Below are 23,548 nucleotides of genomic sequence, written 5' to 3' on the forward strand. Positions count from 1 at the left end.
CGATGGAGGAATTGCGAGACGTGACGTAGAATTGAACCACATCACCTTCATTAATTGTTACTCCACTTAATTCATTTACAACAAATTCGGTTTTATTCGTTTCAAAAATAAAAGGAAGGAAGTAGTGTTGGGCCAAGCCCGCGTCTAAAGCCCGGCCCATTAGGCTTCACAAGTTTGCGGCCCAAGTTTTAATCTACCAAAAATCAAATTTCACGTCCACGGCAGTAAGTGGGTCCCACCTCTTATTTCCATTGGTGAAGTGGCGCGCGTTTCTTTACAAGCCCTTATTCTCTCTCTCTCTCTCTCACACACACACACTTTTACACGGTGATGTTCCGGGGTTTTGTGTTCGCAGACAACATTGAAGAAATATTTTGATATAATATGCAGTGATTCAGTAATTCATCTCTCTTCTCTCTCACGGAATGAATTTTCTTTGTGTATAATTTAATTTTCGGCCTGTGTATTGGTTGACATTGTAATTCGGTCTGGTTGTGTTCGATGTTTTTCAGTTCATCGAACACAACCATAAACCCTAATCCTTTTCAGTATTTCTCGACATACTGAACCATAAACCCTAATCCTTTTGTGGAAGATCAATTTGATTTGTTCCACCCATGCTCTTGTATCTCCAATTTTGTGCCGTTTTGTGTATTTTTTATGCAAGAATTTTGTGTTGTTTCTTGTTTCAGATGGTACACTGAAGGTAAGAAACTCGCAGGGTGAGGCCAATTTCAAGAATTAGAGATGGTATGTTGGAGATTAATTTCAGCGTCAATCACAAATTGCACATGCAACTGCTTTGTTTGCATATTCATAGTCATAATTGTGTCTTGGTTATCAATAAAGCCATTTTGTTTGTGTTTCCTAATTTTTGATATATATTCTGGACTGCAGTCACAAGATATAAGAAAATGGTTCATGAAGAAACACGAAAAAGACAGTGGGAACGGCAGTGCATCAAATCAGGCAAAGCCCTCGACACCAGAGAAAAGGCCTGGGAAAATGGTTTGTTCATGCAGACCTGATTTCTCGATTTTTGTTCTGCTCATAAAATTCAATTATCCATTCCTAGATTGTTGATATTTTCTTATGGTAGATGTAGAAACTTGACATATATGCATTTGTAATTCGTTCTATTTCTGCTTTTAGAAAGAGTTAGGTCAGTTTTGTAACGAGTGTGTTTCAAATGATTACCTCGAAAATATAATTTGCAGATGAGATAAAATAATTAATTGTAAAAGAAGTATTGACAACGTCCCCTTCCTTTTAAATATTTTGAACTGGTATTGTCGGACTTTCTGGTGTCCCTGGTTTACTTAGCTTTGTATCTGAGGAATGCAAACATTTGGGTGGTAACATGGACACTGCATGAAAATAAAGAATGTCAGATGTTGCTGCCAATTTTTATTTTTATTTATTTTTTATTTGGTTAACATAGAGAAATTAAAGGCTTAGATTAATTTTTTTTTCTTTCTATTTATGGGGAATCCTAATTGCTAGGTAGAAGAAGTTCAAGAATTATCTGGCAGGAGGAAAACAAGCAAATATTTTGCTAAAGATGGACAAGGTGTAAAAGATGAGATGGACGTTGAAGAAGCTCCTGCAAAAAAGACGGCAAAGGAGTTGGTCAGTAATGTGAAGCCCCCAACTGGAAAAAGAACCCTCAAACTTGAGAATGATGACGATGATGATGATTTTGCCCCTACTTCAAGAAAGAGTTCAGTTTCTATTACTCCAAACAAAAAGCTGAAAAGTGGTTCTGGTAAAGGAGTAGCTCAAAAAATTGCTGATGAAACTAATGAAGATGATGGTGAAAAAATAAAATCTAATTCAAAATCCGGTGGAAGTGGTAGGGGTCGTGGTGCAAAAGGTTCTTCCAAAACTTCAAGTATGGCAGAGAGTATGGATGTTGATGAAGTTGATGCAGAGGATGTGGATAATAAGGATGCTGAATCGATGAAACCTGCCGGAAGAGGCCGTGGTGGAAGAGGGGCAGGGGCGGCAGCTGGTGGGAGAGGCAGAGGTGGTGGAGGGAGGGGTGGATTCATGAACTTTGGTGAGAGGAAAGATCCTCCTCACAAAGGAGAGAAGGTAAGAACATTACGGAATTTAAATCTTTCTATGAAATTCCACATGTTGATAATTGTTCATTTTTTCGGTGGCAGGAAGTTCCTGAAGGTGCTGCTAATTGCTTAGATGGTTTGACTTTTGTGATTAGCGGAACACTTGACAGGTGATCCTTCTATCTCATATGGGTTTGTATGGATACTGAATAGTGCTCAGATGTTTGTATTTTAATTGCATATACTCTTTTTACTGCATTAGCTCATACAGTTCCATAAGCATATGTTGGATGTATATCTGAATAGTATATTCTAATTATATGGTGATGTGGTGTCTTCCTATCTTTGTTTGCTTTACCTCTTTTTTGATTCAGTTTAGGGTTGCCATTTCTTTGTTCTGTTCTTTCAGTTTAGAAAGAGAAGAAGCTGAAGATTTGATCAAACGCCATGGTGGACGTGTTACAGGATCCATCAGCAAAAAGACGGTGACTATTTTATTGATTCATATATCTTAATAATGCTATATCCTTGGGTTATTTTATCAGTTTATAGCTTACACAGTTTCTTGCAGAATTATCTTCTATGTGATGAAGATATTGGTGGAAGGAAGTCTGAGAAGGCAAAGGAGCTTGGGCAAGTTCTTCATGTTCATCTTTATGTCGTTTTTGGTGATACTAAGAGCATTCTATTTTTGGTCTTTTGTTGTTAATATTTATCTCTTATCTCCTCTGCAGTACTGCTTTCCTTACAGAGGATGGTCTGTTTGATATCATTCGTTCATCAAATAAATCAAAACCTGCTGCACAAGTTCCAAATAAGCGGGTGGATAAGGTTGCAACACCTGCTCCTAAAAAGAGCCCTCAAAAGTCGGAAAAAACTAGTATGTTTCAATGAATCATAGTCTGGTCTTTTCACGTAGCTGACATTGGGGTTTAAATTATATGTCAAGGCCTTATGAGGTTAAAATACATTATCAAAGTATTCAATCCAAGCAAATTCAATGAATTTGTTCTTATGGTGATTTGAAATCCTTCCCTCAAATCACCCTATCCGAATGCAACCTTAGTTTATTCTGCTTTACAGTGTATTTTCAAAATAAAACTACTGGTTGACTCCATTTCTTTTCTAGAACAAGCTGGATCAGATACAAAAGGACCAGTCTCTGTAGCAGCTTCTCCCAAGCGAAAAAATCAGCCTGCTGCACAAACTTCGCTGCCATGGACTGAAAAATATAGGCCAAAGGTTCCAAATGATATTGTTGGGAATCAGTCATTGGTATGTGTTCAGAATATCCTTTTGGGAATTGAACTTTACGGAGATTCATCGTAAATGCTTTAGTGACAGTATGAGGCTGAATGCAGGTGAAACAGCTCCATGATTGGCTAGTAAGTTGGAATGAACAATTCCTTAACACAGGAAAAAAAGAAAAGGGAAAGAAGCAGAGTGATTCTGGTCCTAAGAAAGCTGTGCTGTTGAGTGGGACACCTGGCATTGGGAAGACCACTTCAGCAAAGTTGATTAGTCAGATGCTTGGGTTTCAGGCTATTGAGGTAAGGCTTTATATTTACCGCCCTCCACCCCCTCCTTTGAAATTATATATGTTTTACCATTCTTGATCTAAGAATTACATTCTTTTTGTTTAGGTTAATGCTAGTGATAGTCGTGGAAAGGCTGATGCTAAAATTCAGAAAGGAATTGGTGGGAGCACTTCTAATTCTGTCAAAGAACTTGTTAGCAATGAATCCCTGAGTCATAAAATGGAACGGTTGGAATTGACTCTTTCCTTTGCATTAGATAGCAACTCAGTAGTGTATTCATGTATTTTTATTTGACTAATGTTGCAGCACTCAACAACAAAAGACTGTTCTTATTATGGATGAAGTTGATGGTATGTCTGCTGGAGACAGAGGTGGAGTGGCTGATCTTATTGCCAGCATAAAAATCTCAAAAGTTCCTATAATATGCATCTGTAATGATCGCTACAGTCAGAAACTTAAGAGCCTTATGAACTACTGCCTACTTCTTAGCTTCCGAAAGCCAACAAAGCAGCAGGTCCGTTCTGATTTTTTGTTCTAGATATGATCTACAAACTCAAGAGTAGAAATGCTTCATATTCGTATGTTCCTGCATTATGGTGTTGGGGCTCGGTGTGATACAATTATTGAAGATTTTGATATGTATATATGCTCCAATTAAAATAGAACACCGTTTTTTCTAGTAAGAGAGGATACACCAGAGTGTCTATCCATTGCACTTTCAGATTTCCATATACCTGAGTCTTGAATGTGTTCTGTGGCCTGGAGAACTCAACATGTTATCTTCGGATCCAGATAATTTGAAAACGCGTCTGATGGTTATCATTGGTTTCATGCTATTTTAATATTTCACCTTAAATAGTATGTCGTTCAACTCAATGAATCAGTTAAAATTACGTCTCCAGGTCTCCAGTTTCTAGTAAAAATGTCATTTTCGTCTTTACTAAAAGTTAGGTGTAATTTGAACTTTGTCTGTTGGTAATTTGCTTCAACCTTTGACATGTGAACGTTTTGGTTGACGTGGAAATGAAGTAAGTGCTCTTGAATTGCTATTTTTGTTTAACTCTGTTGTTGCATATTAAGCACGATGGTTATTATTTTTAGTTAAATCATTAACTTGATATCTCCATGGCAATGGCAGATGGCTAAAAGGTTATCACATATAGCAAAAGCCGAAGGCATTCAAGTGAACGAGGTACTTCCGCTTTCAGGATTTTTTTTCTTGGACCATAACTTTTCTATGAATAATTTTGTTGGCTTCGTAAATAATCTACTTCAGTGTTATTCGTATATCTTCAGATTTTTCTTGTTTTATTTTCTTCCGTCTTGGATTATGAATAGAATGACTATTTGTCCCATTTCATTGTATTTCGATGCATATACTGATCACTATGGTGCGTTCTTATCATAGATTGCACTTGAGGAACTCGCTGAAAGATCTAATGGAGATATTCGTATGGCCATCAACCAACTGCAGTATATGAGTCTCTCGATGTCAGTAATTAAATTTGATGACATTAAACAACGCCTTCAAAGCAGTTCAAAGGATGAAGATATTTCCCCCTTCACAGCTGTTGACAAGTATGATACCTTCAGATGTTTGTATATTTTTGTCAATACTATTGTCATCTGTGTGTAGCTCTTTTGTTCAGGTTTTATTTTATGTCCATATTTTTGGTCTTACATGCTAATTTTAGGGCCCCTAGCTGGGAGTTTGTTTTTGCTTTACGAGTGTGTATATGGAAAAAATGTTTTTGATATGCTAATTTTATCAAGTCATTTGTTAATTTGAGGCGGTTCTCTTGATATGTAAGTTTCTCATTTGAAACTGCTATTTTACAAAGTCATCTTCTTGTTACAGACTATTTGGCTTCAATGCTGGAAAGTTGCGAATGGATGAGAGAATCGACCTCAGCATGAGTGATCCTGATCTTGTTCCTCTTCTTATACAGGTATTGCTTGTACCAACATTAGTGAGCTTATTGGTTAAATACTGTGGAAGAATGACGAGGATGAGAATTTCTGCCATATAATATATTAGTAATAGTGTGTGTCAGATGCATCAAGTTCATGCGATGTTACCGTATGCATTTTAACATCTTAGGTTACTTCACCCTTGATTTCAGGAAAACTACATTAATTATAGACCAAGTTCAGCTGGTAAAGATGATAATGGAATGAAAAGGATGAGCTTAATTGCTCGGGCTGCTGAGTCAATTGGGGATGGTGATATTATCAATGTCCAGATTCGAAGATACCGGCAGTGGCAGCTCTCTCAGTTTGGTTCTCTTACGTCTTGCATAATTCCGTAAGTTCTCTAGATTCAGTTCTGGAACTGGTTATTTTTCTTACTGACGATGCTGATTGTTAACCACCTTTTTTGATTTTTTTTTTAACTCAGTGCGGCTTTGTTGCATGGGTCACGGGAAATACTTGAGCAGGTGATTTGTGATACTATTACATTATTTATGCTCATTGCATATTACACTACAGTTTTTATTCTTTTTTTGTTCCTTTTTGTGGTTTAACTAACTAATGGTATTCATTCAACCACTGCTAAGAAAATAGATTAGTTACAGTAGATGAAACAGCTTGGAAATAATCATGTAGTGATTAGCATTGAGGAATTAGAGATAGCTTCCGGCTTTTGTATACGTGGTTCTCTTTTGTACATTATCTTATTTCACACCTTCTGCTTGCATAGCTCGAACTTACTTAGCTAACTAAAGGTGCATGGTTTTTATTGGAAATTGTTTGAACTTTGTAGGGGGAACGAAATTTCAATAGATTTGGTGGTTGGCTGGGAAAGAACTCTACCATGGGGAAGAACTACAGACTATTGGAGGATCTGCATGTTCATCTTCTCACTTCTCGTGAATCTGATTTAGGAAGGGCGACAATTCGACTCGACTGCCTTACTCTTCTTCTAAAACGGTTGACCGATCCTTTAAGGGTGCTACCCAAGGTTGGTTTTAATTGTATTCCATGTTGATATCAGCCTCCCTAAGTTTGATTTGTGTTCTTTTTTCTGAACTTTCCTATCTTTTCTTTTTCTTTGGAATAAATTTGCTAGGATGAAGCTGTTGAGACTGTTGTGAAGTTCATGGATTCATACTCCATTAGCATGGAGGACTATGATACGATCGTCGAGATGTCGAAATTTAAGGTGCATTTTGACATTTTACTTTTGTGACCTAAGTCACGTTTTTTTTAAAGTTTTTTTTTTAAATTTATTCTGATTTGCTTCTTCTTACAATGCTTTAGGGGCATCCAAATCCATTGGACGGCATACAACCGGCAGTAAAAGCTGCTCTGACCAGAGCTTATAACAAAGGCAGTTCACTGCGTGTGGTCAGGGCTGCAGACTTGGTCACAATTAGTAATTTCAAAAAAGCTCCAAAGAAACGAATCGCAGCTATGCTAGAACCTCTTGAAGGCAGTTTAGCCGAAGAAAATGAAGAAGAAACTCCATCTGATGACGAGAACCAGGGTGGGTATATTCTTACGTTTACTCATTGTGATTGCTTCTTTTTGTTATGACCTACTACGGATCAGTTACATATCGAGATTTCTGCCGTAACTTTTGTGAGCTATTCTGCATGTTTCGTTGGTATTATTGTATTGTATGCATTTTATCCACCATTGAAATAGTTATGATGGTGAATTTTATTTTTTACCCTGGGGTTTGTTTCAGATGATGATTTGGATGATTTGAAGAAGAAGAGCGTGGAATCGAATCTCGAGAGCCTAAATTCAAAGGGTTTGTACTTACACACAATGCGAAATTATATGTAGTTTTATATTAAACATTTAATACAATTGTATTTCTGTCTATGTTTTGATTAATATTTGTTGTGATTTCTCAGCCATTAAAGTAGAACTTGAGTTGAAGGGTTCTGGAAGTTCTGGCGCCAAAAAGGCGCCTGCAGGCAGAGGGAAGGGAAGTGCTGCAACCGCAACCTCAAATCAGAAAGCGGGTCGTGGATCCGGATCCGGATCCGCTTCCAAGAGAAAGAGATGACCCGCATAGTTAAGTGGGTTTTTTTTCTGCCCCTATTTTGGTTGTTTATTGGGTGCAGATTTATGGAACTGTTATTTGTGAAGCAGATTCTGTTGTTTTATTGATCTGTTTTTTTGGGCCCTTTTTTTAATTTTGGGTAAATACAAGGATTTGAATTGTATTTGTTTTATAAAATCTACGTATTTGGTAAAATTAACGTTTCAAATGATACACTATAGATTTAGTTGAGAATGGATTTGAAAATTATTTAAAGTGGGGTAATTTGAAATTCTTCTTCTAAGTTCTCATTGAATTAAAAAATTTCAATTCATGGCAAGGTAAATTGATTAAGATGGCTAACTTAGGAAAACTATTTATACGGCTGTCTTATTTTTATTTAGGGTAAACTTCATTTTGCCTACCTGAACTATACCCAACGTATAAAATACCCCCCTGAACTTCGAAATGAATCAAAACAGCCCCTCCGTTTAGAATCTGTTTGGTCGTGCTGACGTGGCACTTTGACTTTTGCATATAAAATTATGTTTATAATTTCTGCATTTGCTTTGACATTTTTACCCCTTAGTTTAATATATATATATATATAAATTCCGATGGAATATATACAATATTTCTACTGGAACACGTAAGCTTCGCCGGAATCCGCGAGCTCCGTCGCCAAAGTACAATTCTCCACCGGAAATGTGAAAATGAAATTGGGGGTTCGGGAAAAAACTGGGTTTCTAAACGATTAAACTATTTTTTGCAATAATCCTAATAGATGAGTACTTTCCTACCCACACACACACACGCACACACACACAAAAAAAAAAAAAAAAAAAAAAAACAGAAAAAAAAGCTCTGGAACTTGTAGTTAAATATAGCAATTGAATTCAACCCAGTAGCCCAATATTCAAGAAAATGGTCAGAATCTAATTTGACCCCATCCAATTTGAGCACACCCAAATTCCACCCAGTTGAAAATAAATCCAATTTGATCTTATTATAAGATTGAAGCTCGTTTCTTGACAGAGACGAGGTTGTGGAGGTCGTGGAGGCTGATCTTTTATTTTGCTGTGAGAATCTTTTTTCTTTTTTTTTCTTAAATGAAGTTTGGGAAGAAACCTTTGTGAGAAGAAGGAAGAAAAGTAGAAATGGGGAAAAAGAAAGGCCGGAGGAAGAAGAAAGGAGGAAGAAGATTTTAGGGACAAAAATGTAAAAACCTTTAAAATTAACGGATTTATTAAAAAACTGACGGTGTTAACATTTTTAACGTTGACCATAAAAAATGTGGGCTGTTTTGATGCATTTTGAAGTTCAGGGGGGTATTTTATACGTTGGGTATAGTTCAGGTAGGTAAAATGAAGTTTACCCTTTTATTTATATTTAATTAGATTAATAAAATTTGAATATGTTATATGTTTTTATCTACTATGTACTAATTCAATTTAAAAAAATATAAACCCCACCATTTATTTAGATTTCGTGGGGCTACTTAGATAACAATGTTTGGAGACAATAAAAATTAAAAAGAAAAAAAATTATGAATTATAATTATATATATATAAAGTTAAACCTTTATAAATTAATTAATTGACGTAATGAAATAATTATGTATAAGGTTATGATTACGTGACGTGGCAGAAAAATACTGGTTGAGCCAGGTCTCCACCACAGTGGACCGTAGACTCGTTTCAGAGAATCACATCACCTGATCGTGTAAAAAACACCATCGACACAGTCGTACACTCAGAAAATCGATGAAAAGCTTCTCTTCTCCGTTTATTATACAATCCTGAAATTCAAATCCCTAAAACCAATCGCTTCAACAAGTAAATAAGAAAAATGGGCGAAAATCAGGGGCCGATATCGTTCTTCAAAAATCACTGGCAGGGTTACAAGGAATTTTGGGGCGAGAGATTCTCGTTTCTGGATAATTATTCCAAAATCATTTACTCAGAGAAGCCTTTGCCCCATTGGGATAGCTCCGTCGTTGAAGATTTCATCGCATCCGATCCCGTCCACGGACCCACTGTATATTTTCTCATATCCTACATCTCTGTAATTTTTTGTTTTATTTTATTTTGTGTTATTTGTTTGTTTGTTGTGTTTTTCCGATTAATGATGGGAAATTTATTGGGTCTTCTTCTATTTTGTGTTTGCCAATCAATCTGTGTGTGTTTTATTTGGGTGTTTTAGGGATTTCGTTTTTTTCATTATATCCTATGGAATATGATTAGTGCCCAGTTGTTGTTCATCTGATACACAGATGCTTCGTCTTTAGTAATTTTAATGGAAGAACAGCTGTCGAGGAATAGATTTAATTACAAATTTGATGTGTATGTCTGTGAAATCTTGATTGTTTGATCTATGTTATAAAAGAAAAAAAAGGCATTGGGTTTTTTTGAGTATTGCAGCTCTTGGTCACTCCTTACATCAAGAGTATGTAAGGTCAAAGCTTATTCCGTTCATTTTTTCCGATTATTCACATCTAACTCACCTGCTTGCTCGATTGGATTTTGGTTTTCCGAGCCACGTGTGTAATACTGAGTCATTTGTTTGGGTGGAGTTCTATTTCCATCTTTTGCTCTTCTATTTTCGTCTCGTTACTTGTGTAGCCTCTTTGGGACTCTGCTATCGGATTAGGTAATGACGAAAATTGTGTGAACACTGGATTTCGAAAGTTCAGCTGAGGGCTTTCTCGTTATTTTTTCTTTATTTTTGGGGTTAAGAAGTATGATAATTAAATCTATTTTTTAGTAACTTCTTTATTCCTTTTGATATTCTCGTAATTCCCTGTATCTCTTATCTCGTTTCTTGCCACCTCGTTCAGCTGAAGACTGCGAGGGAAGCAGCACAGTTCGGTATGGTAGGTGCTGCTGTTGGAGCAATTACAACTGCTGGATATGCTTGGAAGTGGTCAAAGAGCCCTCATGGTACGGTTGATTTTTTTTTTTTCGTGTTACATACATTTATGAACTTCTCCTAGTTCCTACTTCCCTGTATGTGGATAAATACGTCTCGTTAAAGAGCTCCCCTAGCAAGTGCAACTACTTGACCATTGTTGTTAAACGATTAATCACAAGTAATAAACAGGAAATAATGTAATGTCTGCAGTTATCTGATAACATAAGACTAATGAGCTCCCGTTTCCACTTAGTGGCACCATTAGTTATTAACCCTTTTTTTCCTTTTTCCCCGTTTACGCCGTTTTCGTTTTGCTTACAACTCCAGTGTGCAGTTTTTGAGATTTGAACGAACATGAGCTTGGGATGGCATTGTATTTTTATTTTATTTTACGTAAATGAACGAACTTGCTCTAGTTCTTTCTATGTGGCTAAATGCAACTTGTCAAAGAGCTCCTAGCAAGTGTGACTACTTGAGTCTTGAATACTGTCTTCAGTCATTAGTAAAAGAAATAAACGTAAAAACAACGAGAACTAACCGTGTTCCTGTGCTATGTAACCGCTTTTACTTTATGTTATTGGATAACATAAGTCCAATAAGCTCCCATTACATTGTGCTTCCGTTAGTTATTAATTTTTCTTTTCAGTTAACACCATTTGCTTTTTGTTTAATCTCCGGTGTGCACTTTTTGAGATTTGCATGGAACATAGGCTTTATTGTTTCTCCTGCTTACACATGTTCACATATGTATATATCATGTAGTAATATATAGCAATCATAAATATTGGAGAAAAAACATTTAATTTCGTTGAAAATGGTCTTTTTGAGCGGTCCTAACGCAAACAATTTGTATTGGATGTGAATAGACTTGGTAGTTAATATAGTGTATTAATTTGGCAGGTGCTGCACTTTCGTTTGCTTTCGGAGCAGCAGTAGGTGGAACTTTTGGAATTGAAGTGGCTAACCACTGGTACCAGTTGTATAGGCTCGACACAATGGCTTCACAGGTTAAATTCTTCGAGTGGCTGCAGAAGAGAGCTTGAGGAGAAATTCTCGATTTTTCGGTAATTTGACAATAATAATAGTTTAATTGTGTTTGTGTGACGGATTGTACTTCCCTTCGTTATCTTTTTTTCTTTCTTTTCTTTACTTCGGTTTGGATTTACCGGTGGTTTTTTGAGTTGAAGCTTTGTTATGAATAAAGATAAAAGACCGAATTCTGCAGAAAATTGTATCATGCTGGAATTGTTTACAAATAGTTGAATGGCATATGTTACTCTAACACTTGACTACGATGCTAAAATTAGCCAGTATGACAGAGATATAAATGATCAAAATAATCCCGGTGAATTGCGAACCTCTAAATATTTCGGGAAATAATCGAGACCGGGATTAATTGAATCCCTAAATAATCCCTAAATATTTACTCTAATGGAATTAATCGTGAATTCGGGATCGAAACCGGGAAATCCCAAATTTCGCCTAAGAAATAGAGCAATTCTTTTTCATTCTTTAAAAATAGAAAAATATTTTATGCAACAAAATAAAATCCCACAATTTTGCAGAAAACAAAAACATGAACTTGTACTGGATTTTTGTTCGGGTCGGTCGGTTTACCGACCGCATGAACACCCCTTTATAAATTTTAACGACGTAATAGTGAACGTGTAAGGAAATACATAGTTGATGAGTGACTATAATTACGCAAAATACAAAATATTTTTTTTGGTAATTTGACTTTACCTTAGGGGGTGACCGCAATTTGCCCTTAATCGTAAAGCGGGATAGAAAAAAGAATGGGAAAATTACTGTCTTCACCTCTCAAGTTTGCATCGATTCCACGTTTGGTCCCTCATGTATACAAAAAAACACATTTGGTCACACATGTTTCAATAATTTCACATTTTTGGTCATTTCCGTTAATTTACCGTTAGTTGTCAGTTAAAGTAGTGACGGGAAAACACTTGATTCCGTTAGTACTAACGGAAAATTGATGGAAATGACTAAAAATGTTGAATTTTGGAAACATGAGGGACCAATTGTGTTTTTTTGTGAACATAGAAGGCCAAATTTGTAATTAGTGAAAACTTGAGGGACGGACAAAAGAGAATAAATAAGAGAAATGGAGGAGCGAAACTCATTTGAAACCAACTGTTTGTGGAGAAGCGAAAGAGGGCGGGGCGAATTCCACCGGAATAAAACTTGCACCTGTCCGTTCATTCATTGTAAACCCTCAAAACGAAGTGCAAAACCATCGCAAACCGAAGCGCAAACGGTTAACGACGGTGAGTGAAGTATTTCTTTCACCTACGGTAGATTCATGCTTAAGTATCTGATTATTCTGTTGTTCTTCTGGATTTAGGTCGTTTATGTAAAAAAAATGTTTATTGATTACTATGATATATTCTTGTCGTATAATTTGGTTGCGGACTGAATCTGTATATTATGAATCGGAGGTGCTATTATTCTGAAAAATCAGCCATTATTCTGAATCAATCGAAAACTTATTTAAAATCCACTCGTAATCCTGAATTCTATATATATATATATATACACACACACACACACTTTTTGGTTCAGTTGGATTCTTGACTTCCCCTTTTTTTTTAGTGAAATACCAATCTTAGTTGATTTTTGTTAGGTAATACAAATGCCGATTTATTTAGGACTCTTTCCTGTTCCTTTTCCATTTGAATTGTAATTCATATTGTTTTCGGGGGAAATTCTTCAGTTCTTTGAAATACAACGAGAGGTGTTTTTTCGCATGTTTTGCGGTAGTATTGGTGCCCTATAATTGGGGAAATTTCGTTGTTGTAAATCGATTATTTTGTGTTTTTTTATCACCGAAGTATAGAATAATGTTAGAAGATTATTTGAAACTGCAAGATTGAAAAAGAAAGCCTTCTAGGATTAGCATCTTGGCGGACTTTAGCTTGAAAGTCACATCGATTTTGTACGTTTTGTAGATTAACCTTTGCATTTTTCAAGAATGAATGTGGATTTGTCGCTGATCTCTCTTGGTTTTTTCTATGCCCTAATCGTGTTTTGATAATCTGGATGTTAAGTGGTCTTCCATTTAGTTTTGAACTATATATGCAGTCCTTTTTTAGAGTTACGGATGTCAATTTTGGCTCCATTTTTTAAATTCTCTAGAGCATTTCATCTTATACAATAGATTTTTATGCTCTGCTATTTCTCTTAAATATTACTTGTTGTTGTCTGTTATTACTCAACATCAATGTGGTAGAAATTATAATCCACTGAAACAACTATTCTTTGGATTCTAGGAACAAACTTTTGATTTGAGAATTTCATGTTACCCTTCTAATATATTTCTTAGTTTCTATATCTCTTCATTTAAGAATGGACTTGGGCAGAAATCCACTATTTCTTAAAACCATATACTCAGGGCATTCATCTTAAAACAAGATTTTGAGACTCACGGATCATCCGCTTCTTTTGATTGTATATAAAATCATTGTTGAATTTAGGGTAAACGGCAAATAAGCCCATAACAAGGGCACTTAATTAAAAGAGGGCATCGAACTTTTTTGTCTTCAAATAAATCCAGCCCATTCAAACTTATTTGCAAATAAGGAAAATCCCTTTATATATACTAAAATTATCTCTAATTCATTCAAACCCAATTCTACTCCAATTTCATGATTTACACCCCAATTTAGCTCAATTTCAAAAATTAACCAATTTTAACCCGCCACCACCGGAGACCGCCGGCCGCCGCCGTTGACTTTATTTTTTTTTCGAAAAACTTTTTTTCCCCAAAAATTTTTTTCCGGCCGGTCAACTTGACCGCCGGGTCTCCAGTGTTGATTTTTTTTTTTTTTTTTTTTTTTTTTTTTTTTTTTTAATTTTGTTTTTTCTTAAAAAAAATATTTTAATTAATATTACTGTCTTGGCTGCTAAATTACTGTCTCCGGCAGTTATTTAACTGTCAGAAACAGTAACTTAACTCTAAATCATTTTTTTTTTCTTCAAAATATTTTAATTAATATTATTGTCTTTGCTACTAATTTACTGTCTCCAGCAGTTATTTAACTATCGGAGACAGTAATTTAACTATTAATTGATTTTTTTAAAACATATATTAATTAATATTACTGTATTCGTTGCTAAATTACTGTCTCCAGCAGTTATTTAACTGTCGGAGACAGTTATTTAACTGTTAATTGACTTTTTTATTCTAAAAAAAATGTTTAATTAATATTACTGTATTCATTGCTAAATTACTGTCTACAGCAGTTATTTAACTATCGGAGACAGTAATTTAACTGTTAACTGATTTTTTTTTTTTAAGTTATATATATATATATATATATATATATATATATATATATATAAATATAAAATAAAAAAAATTATTATTAAGAACCGGTTCTAACCGGGAACCGAACCAGAACCGGTTAGGAATCGAACCGCAAGGAACCGAATTTTTTCGGTTCGGTTCCGATTCCTCCAAAACTGGAACCGGAACCGAAACCGAACCAAACCATGGTCAGGTCTACTCGTGGCTGCTTATGATACACTTGCAATTTTTTCAGGTTCGTCTGTTCTTATTCTCTCTTAAGGACTCGTGCTCACCTTTCACATCACCTGGTTTAATTATTTTCACTCAAAAATAATTTGGACCCTCTAGAACGATCGGTCAAGCACACAACATAAGCAAAGTAGTAATTTTCACCTAAAACAAGTACAATGGGCCAGGAGTACGTAATTTCAAAGTGGATTAGCAGATTCGTTGGCCAACCAACCATATGTTAGATTCTATATGTACTCTATATTTAAAGTCAATTTTTTGTTGGAATATAGGCAATTTTTTGTTGGTCTTCCAGATGGCTAAGAGGTGGGCTCGAATCCGTAGGTCTACCAATTACAAGATGTACTTGGATTCACAAATCCTAAGAGGTGAATTAAACCGGATGATTCTACATGATAGACAAGAGGAACGAAGACTAGCTAGGGAAGAGTGCAACGTCTACAAATGGATTAGGAAACAATTGGAGGATGAAAAACAAGATTTGAATGCTGAAATCATAGCGTGTTCGAGTCCGACGCCATTTTACAGCAACGGATTGTCACGGCCCGCCAGTTTTGGCCCAACCCTTTGTCAGTTTTACTTGGGTCGGGAGGTTAAGGAAGCCCAAAACTTAACCCAAATAGGGTTAGATCCAAGTTGGCCCAAATGTATAGGGAAGTAGAGATTATTGGAGGATTCTAGAAAATATTATAGAACACTCCAATTGTAGATATTTTGTAGGAATTCTTTGGAGTGTTCTAGTGAACAACTCCCAACCATTAGATCAAATAGATCTCCACCGTCCATTAAGAAGGTGACCTAGTATAAATAGGTCCTCATTTGTAACCATCCAACAAAAATCCAACATCCAAGCATTTAAGCAATAAAAGTACTTTCCTACGAACTCTCTTATTTTCTTAAGTTATCTGAAAAACTATTTTAATGGACTCATTCTGAAAAACTACTTTAATGGACTGATTGTAGAAATGGAAGAACAACTACACGTGTTGGAGGAAGGGCAAGTCGAGGCCCAAAGAGAGGATCTTGTTACGAACATCGAACAACTACTCACTGAATATAGAACTCGAAAATGAGTTACAGTTTTAGAAATAGCAGATTTTCATGCTATTGATATGTTGTCCAATTTAGGTGGACAACTTTTGTTCACAATTGGGAGATCTGTGACAGCTGTCCAACTAGTGTTCTTGACTCCCCTAGCAAACCGACTAGGTATTCAGGAGTTATCTGCAGATTCACTATATGAACTTTCGAATAGGCAAGTGAATGTACTCTCTCAAAATGAGGCATTTGAGAGAGTTGGATTTGAGCCACGAGGACCGCCTCCGCCTCCTGCCTAGGTTGCTGCTTCAATAATATTCATTCTCTTCTTTTTTTTTCTTTATCTAGTGGTTCAAGTACTTTGTTCTCCTCTTCTTACTACTTGTGTATATTCCACTTGTAATGTGTTTCTGAAATAGAGAACTACCCGTGTTAGATTCTTCTGTTTCCAATTTTACTGCCTGTTTCAATACTAAAGACTTGTAACATGGAGTCCTCCCTTTCTTATTAGTGCTTTGCTCTCCCTTTACTCGTCCCTCGTTTTTTTTTTTGAATTTTGATAAAGGGGTCTTTACAAATAAGTCCATTAATGGGTACTTATTCATAAATAAATTCAGATAAAAAAAGCCTTTACAAAAATGAGTCTTTACAAATAAGCACATCAATGGGTACTTATTCATAGAGAGATCCAGACAAAAAACTCTTTTACAAATAAGTCCACACTCTTTTACAAATAAGTTCACACATGGTCCAGATTTTTGTAAAAAACTAAAATAGTATCTCATACTTTAATATGCTCCAATTTCATCATTAATTTAATTTAACCTCAATTTGACCCCAAATTTCACAACTTATTCAATTTTGACCCAAAACTTTTTTTTCCGCCGGATTCTGGCGTTGACTTTTCGATTTTTTTTCTCCTGATTTTTCCGCCACCGGTTTCCGGCGGTCATCGCCGGACTTTTTCGATTTTTTTTTAACATTTTTTTTCTTCGTTTAAACAACAATATTGCTGTACACCTCAAGAAATCAGAAAAGAATAAAATGACAGGTCGAAAGAGAATCCACTCGGCAAGTAACAAAGAGACGAACATTTGAAACTCGAGTAAATCTTACAACTAAATATAATTCAAACATCAAACCATTCGACGAATATATAATTTACAGAAAAACACAAGCGCTACAAATTTGATGCAGTTGAAGAATGCTGAGTAGGGTTAGGAGTTGACAAATGAAGATGGTCCATCATTCGAGATACACTAACTTGTTCGGGATTTGAATTATTACGAGTAAAAAGTTTCTCTTTCCAACCCCTTGTGCTCTTTGTTATCGAATCTTTGTATCTGGAAAATCGACAACATTAAAAGTCATGTATATGCCCTTGTTCGGTTGGTTGATTGATTAAATAGTCGAACTATTTTTATTTTATTTTTCGATGTTTTGGTCTTGGTTTATCGATTTCATTTGAGAAATTGTGTACTAGACTCTCCTAAAATCGATAAACCAAGGCAAACATTAATCTTGATCTTAACTAATCTTACATTGGCAACCAAACAACGCCGATAAAATAATTTATGAGAAATATAAATTAGAGCCTATGATAAAAAAAAAAAAAAAAAGCACATAAAATTTCCGTTGTTGTACCTTGTCGACAGTGCACTAAGGCGGGATTTCAGAGTCTCGGGGAATGACTGGGAATCTGATGGTCCAGCTATATCCTCACTGCCAAGAGAAAAATAAATAAATAAATAAATAAATTATGAGCTCACAATGAAACCCCCCCCAAAAAAAATAGAAATAAAAAATAAAAAATGACGTAATAAAATAAAACCTATCGGTCGAGGATGTTCGAGTTTCATTTACAACATGGTCAGCTAGTGCAGAAGAGGGCCGTGCAATAAGCTGTGCGGAATCTTCCGGAACGGTAATAAAAGGAGCATTCGAGCCAGATGTCACGTTATTTGCATGAGTTGAGAAGACCAAAAACTGCGGACGACTTTGACTTTGACTTGAACTTGAAGACCTGTTTCGTTGACTTTCTCTTCTAGCAAGGTGACGAGCCCTTCCCATAGCAGCTGCAGCTGCTAAGTGCTGAATAATTCGCTCTTCCAGTTCGGATTCACTTCCACTAACCGGCAACTGCATCAAAATTCGATATAAATTAAATATATATATATATATATATATATATATATATATATATATATATATATATATATATATATATATATATATATATATATATATATATATATATACATAATAAAATTAAAATTCGATCAAGACAATCATAATTCACAAACAATGCTTAAAAGGGAATTTTGACAATGAAAACGAGGCATGCGTAAATAAGTAGCTAACTCACGTGTTGTAACTCGAAATCTCCGAGAGTTGGGTGGTGAAATATTGTGGTATTTATAGGTGGATTCATACGTATATTCTTTTCCTTCTCCACAACGTCTAGCAATTCCTGGCTGTAAAACAAGCGAAGCATAACAAATAAAATAAAATAAATAAATAAATAATTTTTTTAAAAAAGAAAAAAAAAACGATGATGTGCGAAAGAAATCGATATACCTGGTGGAGTCCTTGAAGCTGATAAGCTGCCAACACATTGGACACTGCGAGCTTCTCTGGCACCTGAGGAATTGTTTTATTTTTTTTTAACAAAATAATCAAGAAAAACGGAATAATACGAGTACAAATAATTTACTTTTGTAAATACATTTTTGCCAGAAAAAAATAAAAAAATTATGTCGTTTTATACCATTCGAGGATGCACTGAAGATGAAATTCGTGCTTGCAACTAGTCACCTGCAATTGGCAACTTTTAATGAAATGATAATATTATTAAGGTCAATTTTAAATCGACAATAATCGGAAATAATAACCGTTTATACGTACTGTGGAAGGATCGTTATTGGAAAAAGATTCCAAGCATATACTGCAAGCATCTTCACATGGTTCTTGAACTCCTCCTTCTACAAAAGCTGCTGCTGAATTCAAACTCTTATCGAGCACGTTTCTCTCTTCCATCTGTCACACAAACATACATATAAATTCTAAATCCCGACATTGTTCAGCTGAAAACAAACAAACGAAGGGGAAGGATTCAAACAAATCAAAGTGGCGATAAATAAGACGAAAGACAGAAGACATTTTTATTATCGGACGAATAAATCTAGTAACAAAAATTTAATCTTACAAAATCATGCTTAATTTTGAAACATCATACTGAAACCGGAAACCGAAAACGAAGCATCTATCTACTTTAAAACCTTCGACAAAACCAGGTCCCGAATAAAATTTTCTATATATTTCAGTAACATTCAATAGGGAATTCGACATCGAAATCTGTATAAGCTATCAAAGATTAATGCATAATTATTTAAACAAACGAAAAACTGAACCTTTAGCATCAACTAATTAACTCGAGCACCACAAATATACCGTAAACGAAATTCAACGAAATCTAAAGAGACAAAAAAAAAAAAAAAGAACCACTGGCAAATTAGCAAGAGAAAATTCCCATAGGAGAAAATATGAAACTTCAGAGCAAGGTTACAGAAAACATGAACATATGCAGAATTTGTAAGAAGGGGAAGAACAATTGTAGCTATAACCCCACAAAATTACATGGTTAGATAACTAAAAACAAGAATTAATTATACCTCAAAGAAAATTCTAAAGAAAAGAGGACTTCTTTTCTGGGTTTATAAATCCAAGCTCACAACGACTGAAGAAACGGTTTTTTATATAGGAGAGAGAGAGAGAGAGAGAGAGAGAGAGAGAGAGAGAGAGAGAGAGTGTAAAATTTTGAGGAGGAAGAAGAAGAAGAAGAAGAATGAGAAGCAGAGGCAAAGTCTAGTGAGAGAGAGAGATGGAATTATTTTTCTTGTTTTATTAACTTTAATGGAGGTGAGGAGAGTGAGGGCCACGCACAAAGAAAACACAGACGCGCGCGCACTGATACAGAGACACGGCTTTGGAGGACGAAAGAAGCAAATGCTGATTTCTTTTTCTTGGTCTTCCCCCACTCTAACTACACCACACGTGGCTCATCCACACACCATTTCAGAATTCAGATTCAAAAGAAAGTAAAACTAAATAAACCTATGCGCACTTGTCAGAAAGATATTTACTAAAGATGGTGTCTTTGATTTATTTATTCAACTTATTTTACATTGATCTTTTTAATGTAGATTTCCTTTTTCTTTTTCTTTTTTTAATTTCTTGACAATTCAAAAATTAGTGAAGCAATTTTAGATGAAATATTTATCGACTTTTTATAGATAAACATCTTATATATTATAGATTAGATTTGAGTGCTAAAAAATACTAAAAATGATTTCAACATTTTAATAATTTTTAGGAAAAAAACCGGTGCTATAGTATACGATTTTTTGTGATTTTTCTTGACTATTCAAAAATTAGTGCAGCAATGTTAGATGAAATAGTTCTTGATTTTTTATTGATAAACATCTTAACTACTATATATTAGAGTGCTAAATAATATTAAAAAATATTTCAACGTTTGAGTCATTTGTAGGAAAAAAAGCATGTGCTATAGTATACGATTTTTTGTGATTTTTCTTGACGATTCAAAAATTAGAAAAGCAATATAAGATGAAATATTTTTCTGAATTTTTATGGATAAACATCTCATATACTAATGTTTGAGTATTAAACAATATTAAAAATGATTTCAACATTTTATTGATTTTTAGAAAAAACCGTGTGAAATAGTCTATAGTGGTCAATAGCGCCCTAGTTGATGTCATTCCTCTCTGCGACTCGCACTCGAGGAACCACGGGACACTCCATACAGAGCATTAGAGCAAGCAAGTCTTAGGAATGAGATGCCCGCGCAAGGACCTCAATTCTCATTAGGAGATCAAATCAAGGACCTAGTGTGTATATATTCGGTGTAGCGTGTGTATTTTTTTTAGTGTGTGTTTTTCTTGTAGTGTTTGTATATTTATTAGTGTGTGTTTTCGGTGAAATGTGTATATATTTTTAGCATGTGTTTTCGGTGTAGTGTGTGTAATTGTTTTTAGTGTTTGTTTTCGGTGTAGTGTGTGTAGTTCTTTTTAGTGTCTGTTTTCGGTGTAGTGTGTGTAATTTTTTTAGGTTGTGTTTTCGGTGTAGTGTGTGTAAAAAAAATTTCACAATCAAAATCACAAAAAACTGTATACTATAATAATCCAATTTTAGTTAAAATTGGTGCAACGTTCAAAAACTATTTCACGATCTAAATCACCAAAAACTGTATACTATAGTATGCAAATTTTTGATAAAATTGGAATCAGGTTTAGGTGATTTTGATCGTGAATTTTTTTTTTTGACGTTCCACAAATTTTACCCAAAATTTGTGTACTATAGTATACAATTATTGGTAATTTTGATCGTGAAATAGTTTTTTGGACGTTCTACCAATTTTACCCAAAATATGTATACTATATAGTACACAGTTTTTGGTGATTTTGATCGTGAATTTTTTTTTGGCCGTTCCACCAATTTTACCGAAAATTTGTGTTCTATAGCATACAATTTTTTGTGATTTTGAACGTGAAATAGTTTTTTGCACGTTCCACCAATTTTAACCTAAATCTCTGTACTACACCGTACAGTTTTTCGAGATTTTGATCGTAAAAATTTTTTTTGGACGGTACAAAAATTTTATAAAAAAATAGTGTACTATAGCATAAAGTTTATGGAGATTTTGATCGTGAATTTTTTTTTTGGACGTTCTACAGATTTTACCCAAAATTTGTGTACTATAATATACAGTTTTTTGTAATTTTTATCGTGAAATAGTTTTTTGGACGTTCCACTAATTTTACCCAAAATCTGTGTACTATAGTATACAGTTTTTGGTGATTTTGATCGTGATTTTTTTTAAACATTCCACAATTAATACCAAAAATTTATGTACTATAGCATACATTTTTAGGTGATTTCGATTGTGGAAAAGTTTTTTGGACTTTCCACCAATTTTATCCAAAATCTGTGTACTATAGCATACAGTCTTTTGTGATTTTGATCGTGAAATAGTTTTTTGGACGTTCCAACAATTTTACCCTAAATCTGTGTACTAGCATACAGTTTTTGGTGATTTTGATCGTGAAATTATTTTTGGGACGTTCCACCAATTTTACCCAAAATTTGTGTACTATAGCATACAGTTTTTGATGATTTTGATCGTGAAATAGGTTTTTGGATGCTCCACCAATTTTGGTGATTTTGAACGTGAAATAGTTATTTGGACGTTCCACCAATTTTAACTAAAACTTGTGTGCTATAGTATACGGTTTTCGGTGATTTTGATCGTGAAATATTTTTTTGGATTGCACCAATTTTAACTAAAATTTGTGTACTATATAGCATATAATTTGTGGTGATTTTGATCGTGATAAAATTTTTTGGACGTTCCACCAATTTTACCTAAAATCTGTGTACTTATACACTTTTTGGTGATTTTGATCGTGAAAAGTTTTTGGCCGTTCCACCAATTTTATTCAAAATATGTGTACTATAGTATACTATTTTTGGTGATTTTGATCGTACAAAAGTTTTTTGGACGTTCCACCAATTTTACAAAAAATCTGTGTACTAGCTAGCATATAGATTTGGTGATTTTTTATCGTGAAAAAGTTTTTGGGACGTTCCACCAATTTTACCCAAAATCTGTGTACTATATATAGTATACAGTTTTTGGTGATTTTTATCTTGAAAGAGTTTTTTGCACGTTCCACCATTTTAATAAAAAATATGTGTAATATAGTATATAGTTTTTAGTAATTTTGATCGTGAAAAAGTTTTTTGGACGATCCACCAAATTTACCCAAAATATGTACTATATATAGTAAACAATTTTTGGTGATTTTGATCGTGAAATTTTTTTTTGGGACGATCCACCAATTTTATCAAAAAAACCTGTACTGTGAATTGTAGCATACAGTTTTTGGTGATTTTGATCGTGAAATAGTTTCTTTGACATTCTGCCAATTTTACCCAAAATATGTGTACTTAAAGTACAACGTTTTTTGTGATTTTGATCGTGAAATAGTTTTTTTTGACGTTCCACCAATTTTAACTAAAATTTGTATACTAAATAGTGTACAGTTTTTGGTGATTTTGATCGTGAAATAATTTTTTGGACGTTGCACCAATATTAACTAAACTATGTGTACTATTAGTATACAGTTTTTGGTGATTTTGATCGTGAAAAAGTTTTTTGTACGTTCCACCAATTTTACTTAAAATTTGTATATTATAGCATACAGTTTTTGGTGATTTCGATCGTCAATTTTTTTTTAGACGATCCACCAATTTTACCCAAAATTTGTATACTACAATTTTTGGTAATTTTGATCGTGGAATAGTTTTTTGGATGGTCTACCAATTTTACCAAAATCTGTATACTATAGTATACAGCTTTTGGTAA

At 34.5% G+C, this 23,548-nt stretch overlaps 3 protein-coding genes across 4 annotated transcripts; 2 read left to right on the forward strand and 1 right to left on the reverse strand.

Annotated features, from left to right (window-relative positions):
- Window positions 1-218: 218 nt before the first annotated feature.
- RFC1 (replication factor C1) lies at window positions 219-7,814 on the forward strand. The gene is made up of 22 exons (XM_013000308.2): window positions 219-397; window positions 693-750; window positions 898-1,008; window positions 1,504-2,094; window positions 2,169-2,236; window positions 2,476-2,551; window positions 2,638-2,699; window positions 2,801-2,946; window positions 3,196-3,341; window positions 3,428-3,616; window positions 3,710-3,831; window positions 3,911-4,118; window positions 4,743-4,796; window positions 5,013-5,182; window positions 5,463-5,553; window positions 5,728-5,909; window positions 6,003-6,042; window positions 6,369-6,566; window positions 6,675-6,767; window positions 6,866-7,091; window positions 7,296-7,361; window positions 7,468-7,814. Exons 2-22 carry the CDS (start codon window positions 748-750, stop codon window positions 7,620-7,622), a joined length of 2,997 nt encoding a protein of 998 aa, XP_012855762.2. The 5' UTR covers window positions 219-397; window positions 693-747; the 3' UTR covers window positions 7,623-7,814.
- A 1,496-nt stretch (window positions 7,815-9,310) lies between these two features.
- Window positions 9,311-11,790, forward strand: SDH6 (succinate dehydrogenase subunit). Its single transcript, XM_012999238.2, has 3 exons — window positions 9,311-9,635; window positions 10,435-10,537; window positions 11,409-11,790. The coding sequence occupies exons 1-3, from the start codon at window positions 9,447-9,449 to the stop codon at window positions 11,549-11,551; spliced, it is 435 nt and encodes a 144-aa protein (XP_012854692.2). The 5' UTR covers window positions 9,311-9,446; the 3' UTR covers window positions 11,552-11,790.
- A 5,356-nt stretch (window positions 11,791-17,146) lies between these two features.
- Window positions 17,147-20,117, reverse strand: LOC105970788 (E3 ubiquitin-protein ligase RHF2A). Of its 2 annotated transcripts, none has more exons than XM_088817332.1 (8): window positions 19,773-20,117; window positions 19,006-19,137; window positions 18,869-18,915; window positions 18,679-18,741; window positions 18,467-18,575; window positions 17,933-18,240; window positions 17,746-17,823; window positions 17,147-17,444 (listed from the first exon to the last, which is right to left on the reverse strand). In XM_088817332.1, the coding sequence occupies exons 2-8, from the start codon at window positions 19,135-19,137 to the stop codon at window positions 17,282-17,284; spliced, it is 900 nt and encodes a 299-aa protein (XP_088673458.1). In that variant the 5' UTR covers window positions 19,773-20,117; the 3' UTR covers window positions 17,147-17,281. The 2 variants fall into 2 exon arrangements, with proteins under 2 accessions (XP_088673458.1, XP_088673459.1); XM_088817333.1 differs by having other exon boundaries at window positions 18,869-18,928; window positions 19,773-20,006.
- Window positions 20,118-23,548: the final 3,431 nt, after the last annotated feature.

The sequence above is a fragment of the Erythranthe guttata genome, chromosome 4 (genome assembly GCF_056151865.1).
Source record: "Erythranthe guttata isolate IM_541 chromosome 4, IM_541, whole genome shotgun sequence".
Lineage (NCBI taxonomy): Eukaryota > Viridiplantae > Streptophyta > Magnoliopsida > Lamiales > Phrymaceae > Erythranthe > Erythranthe guttata.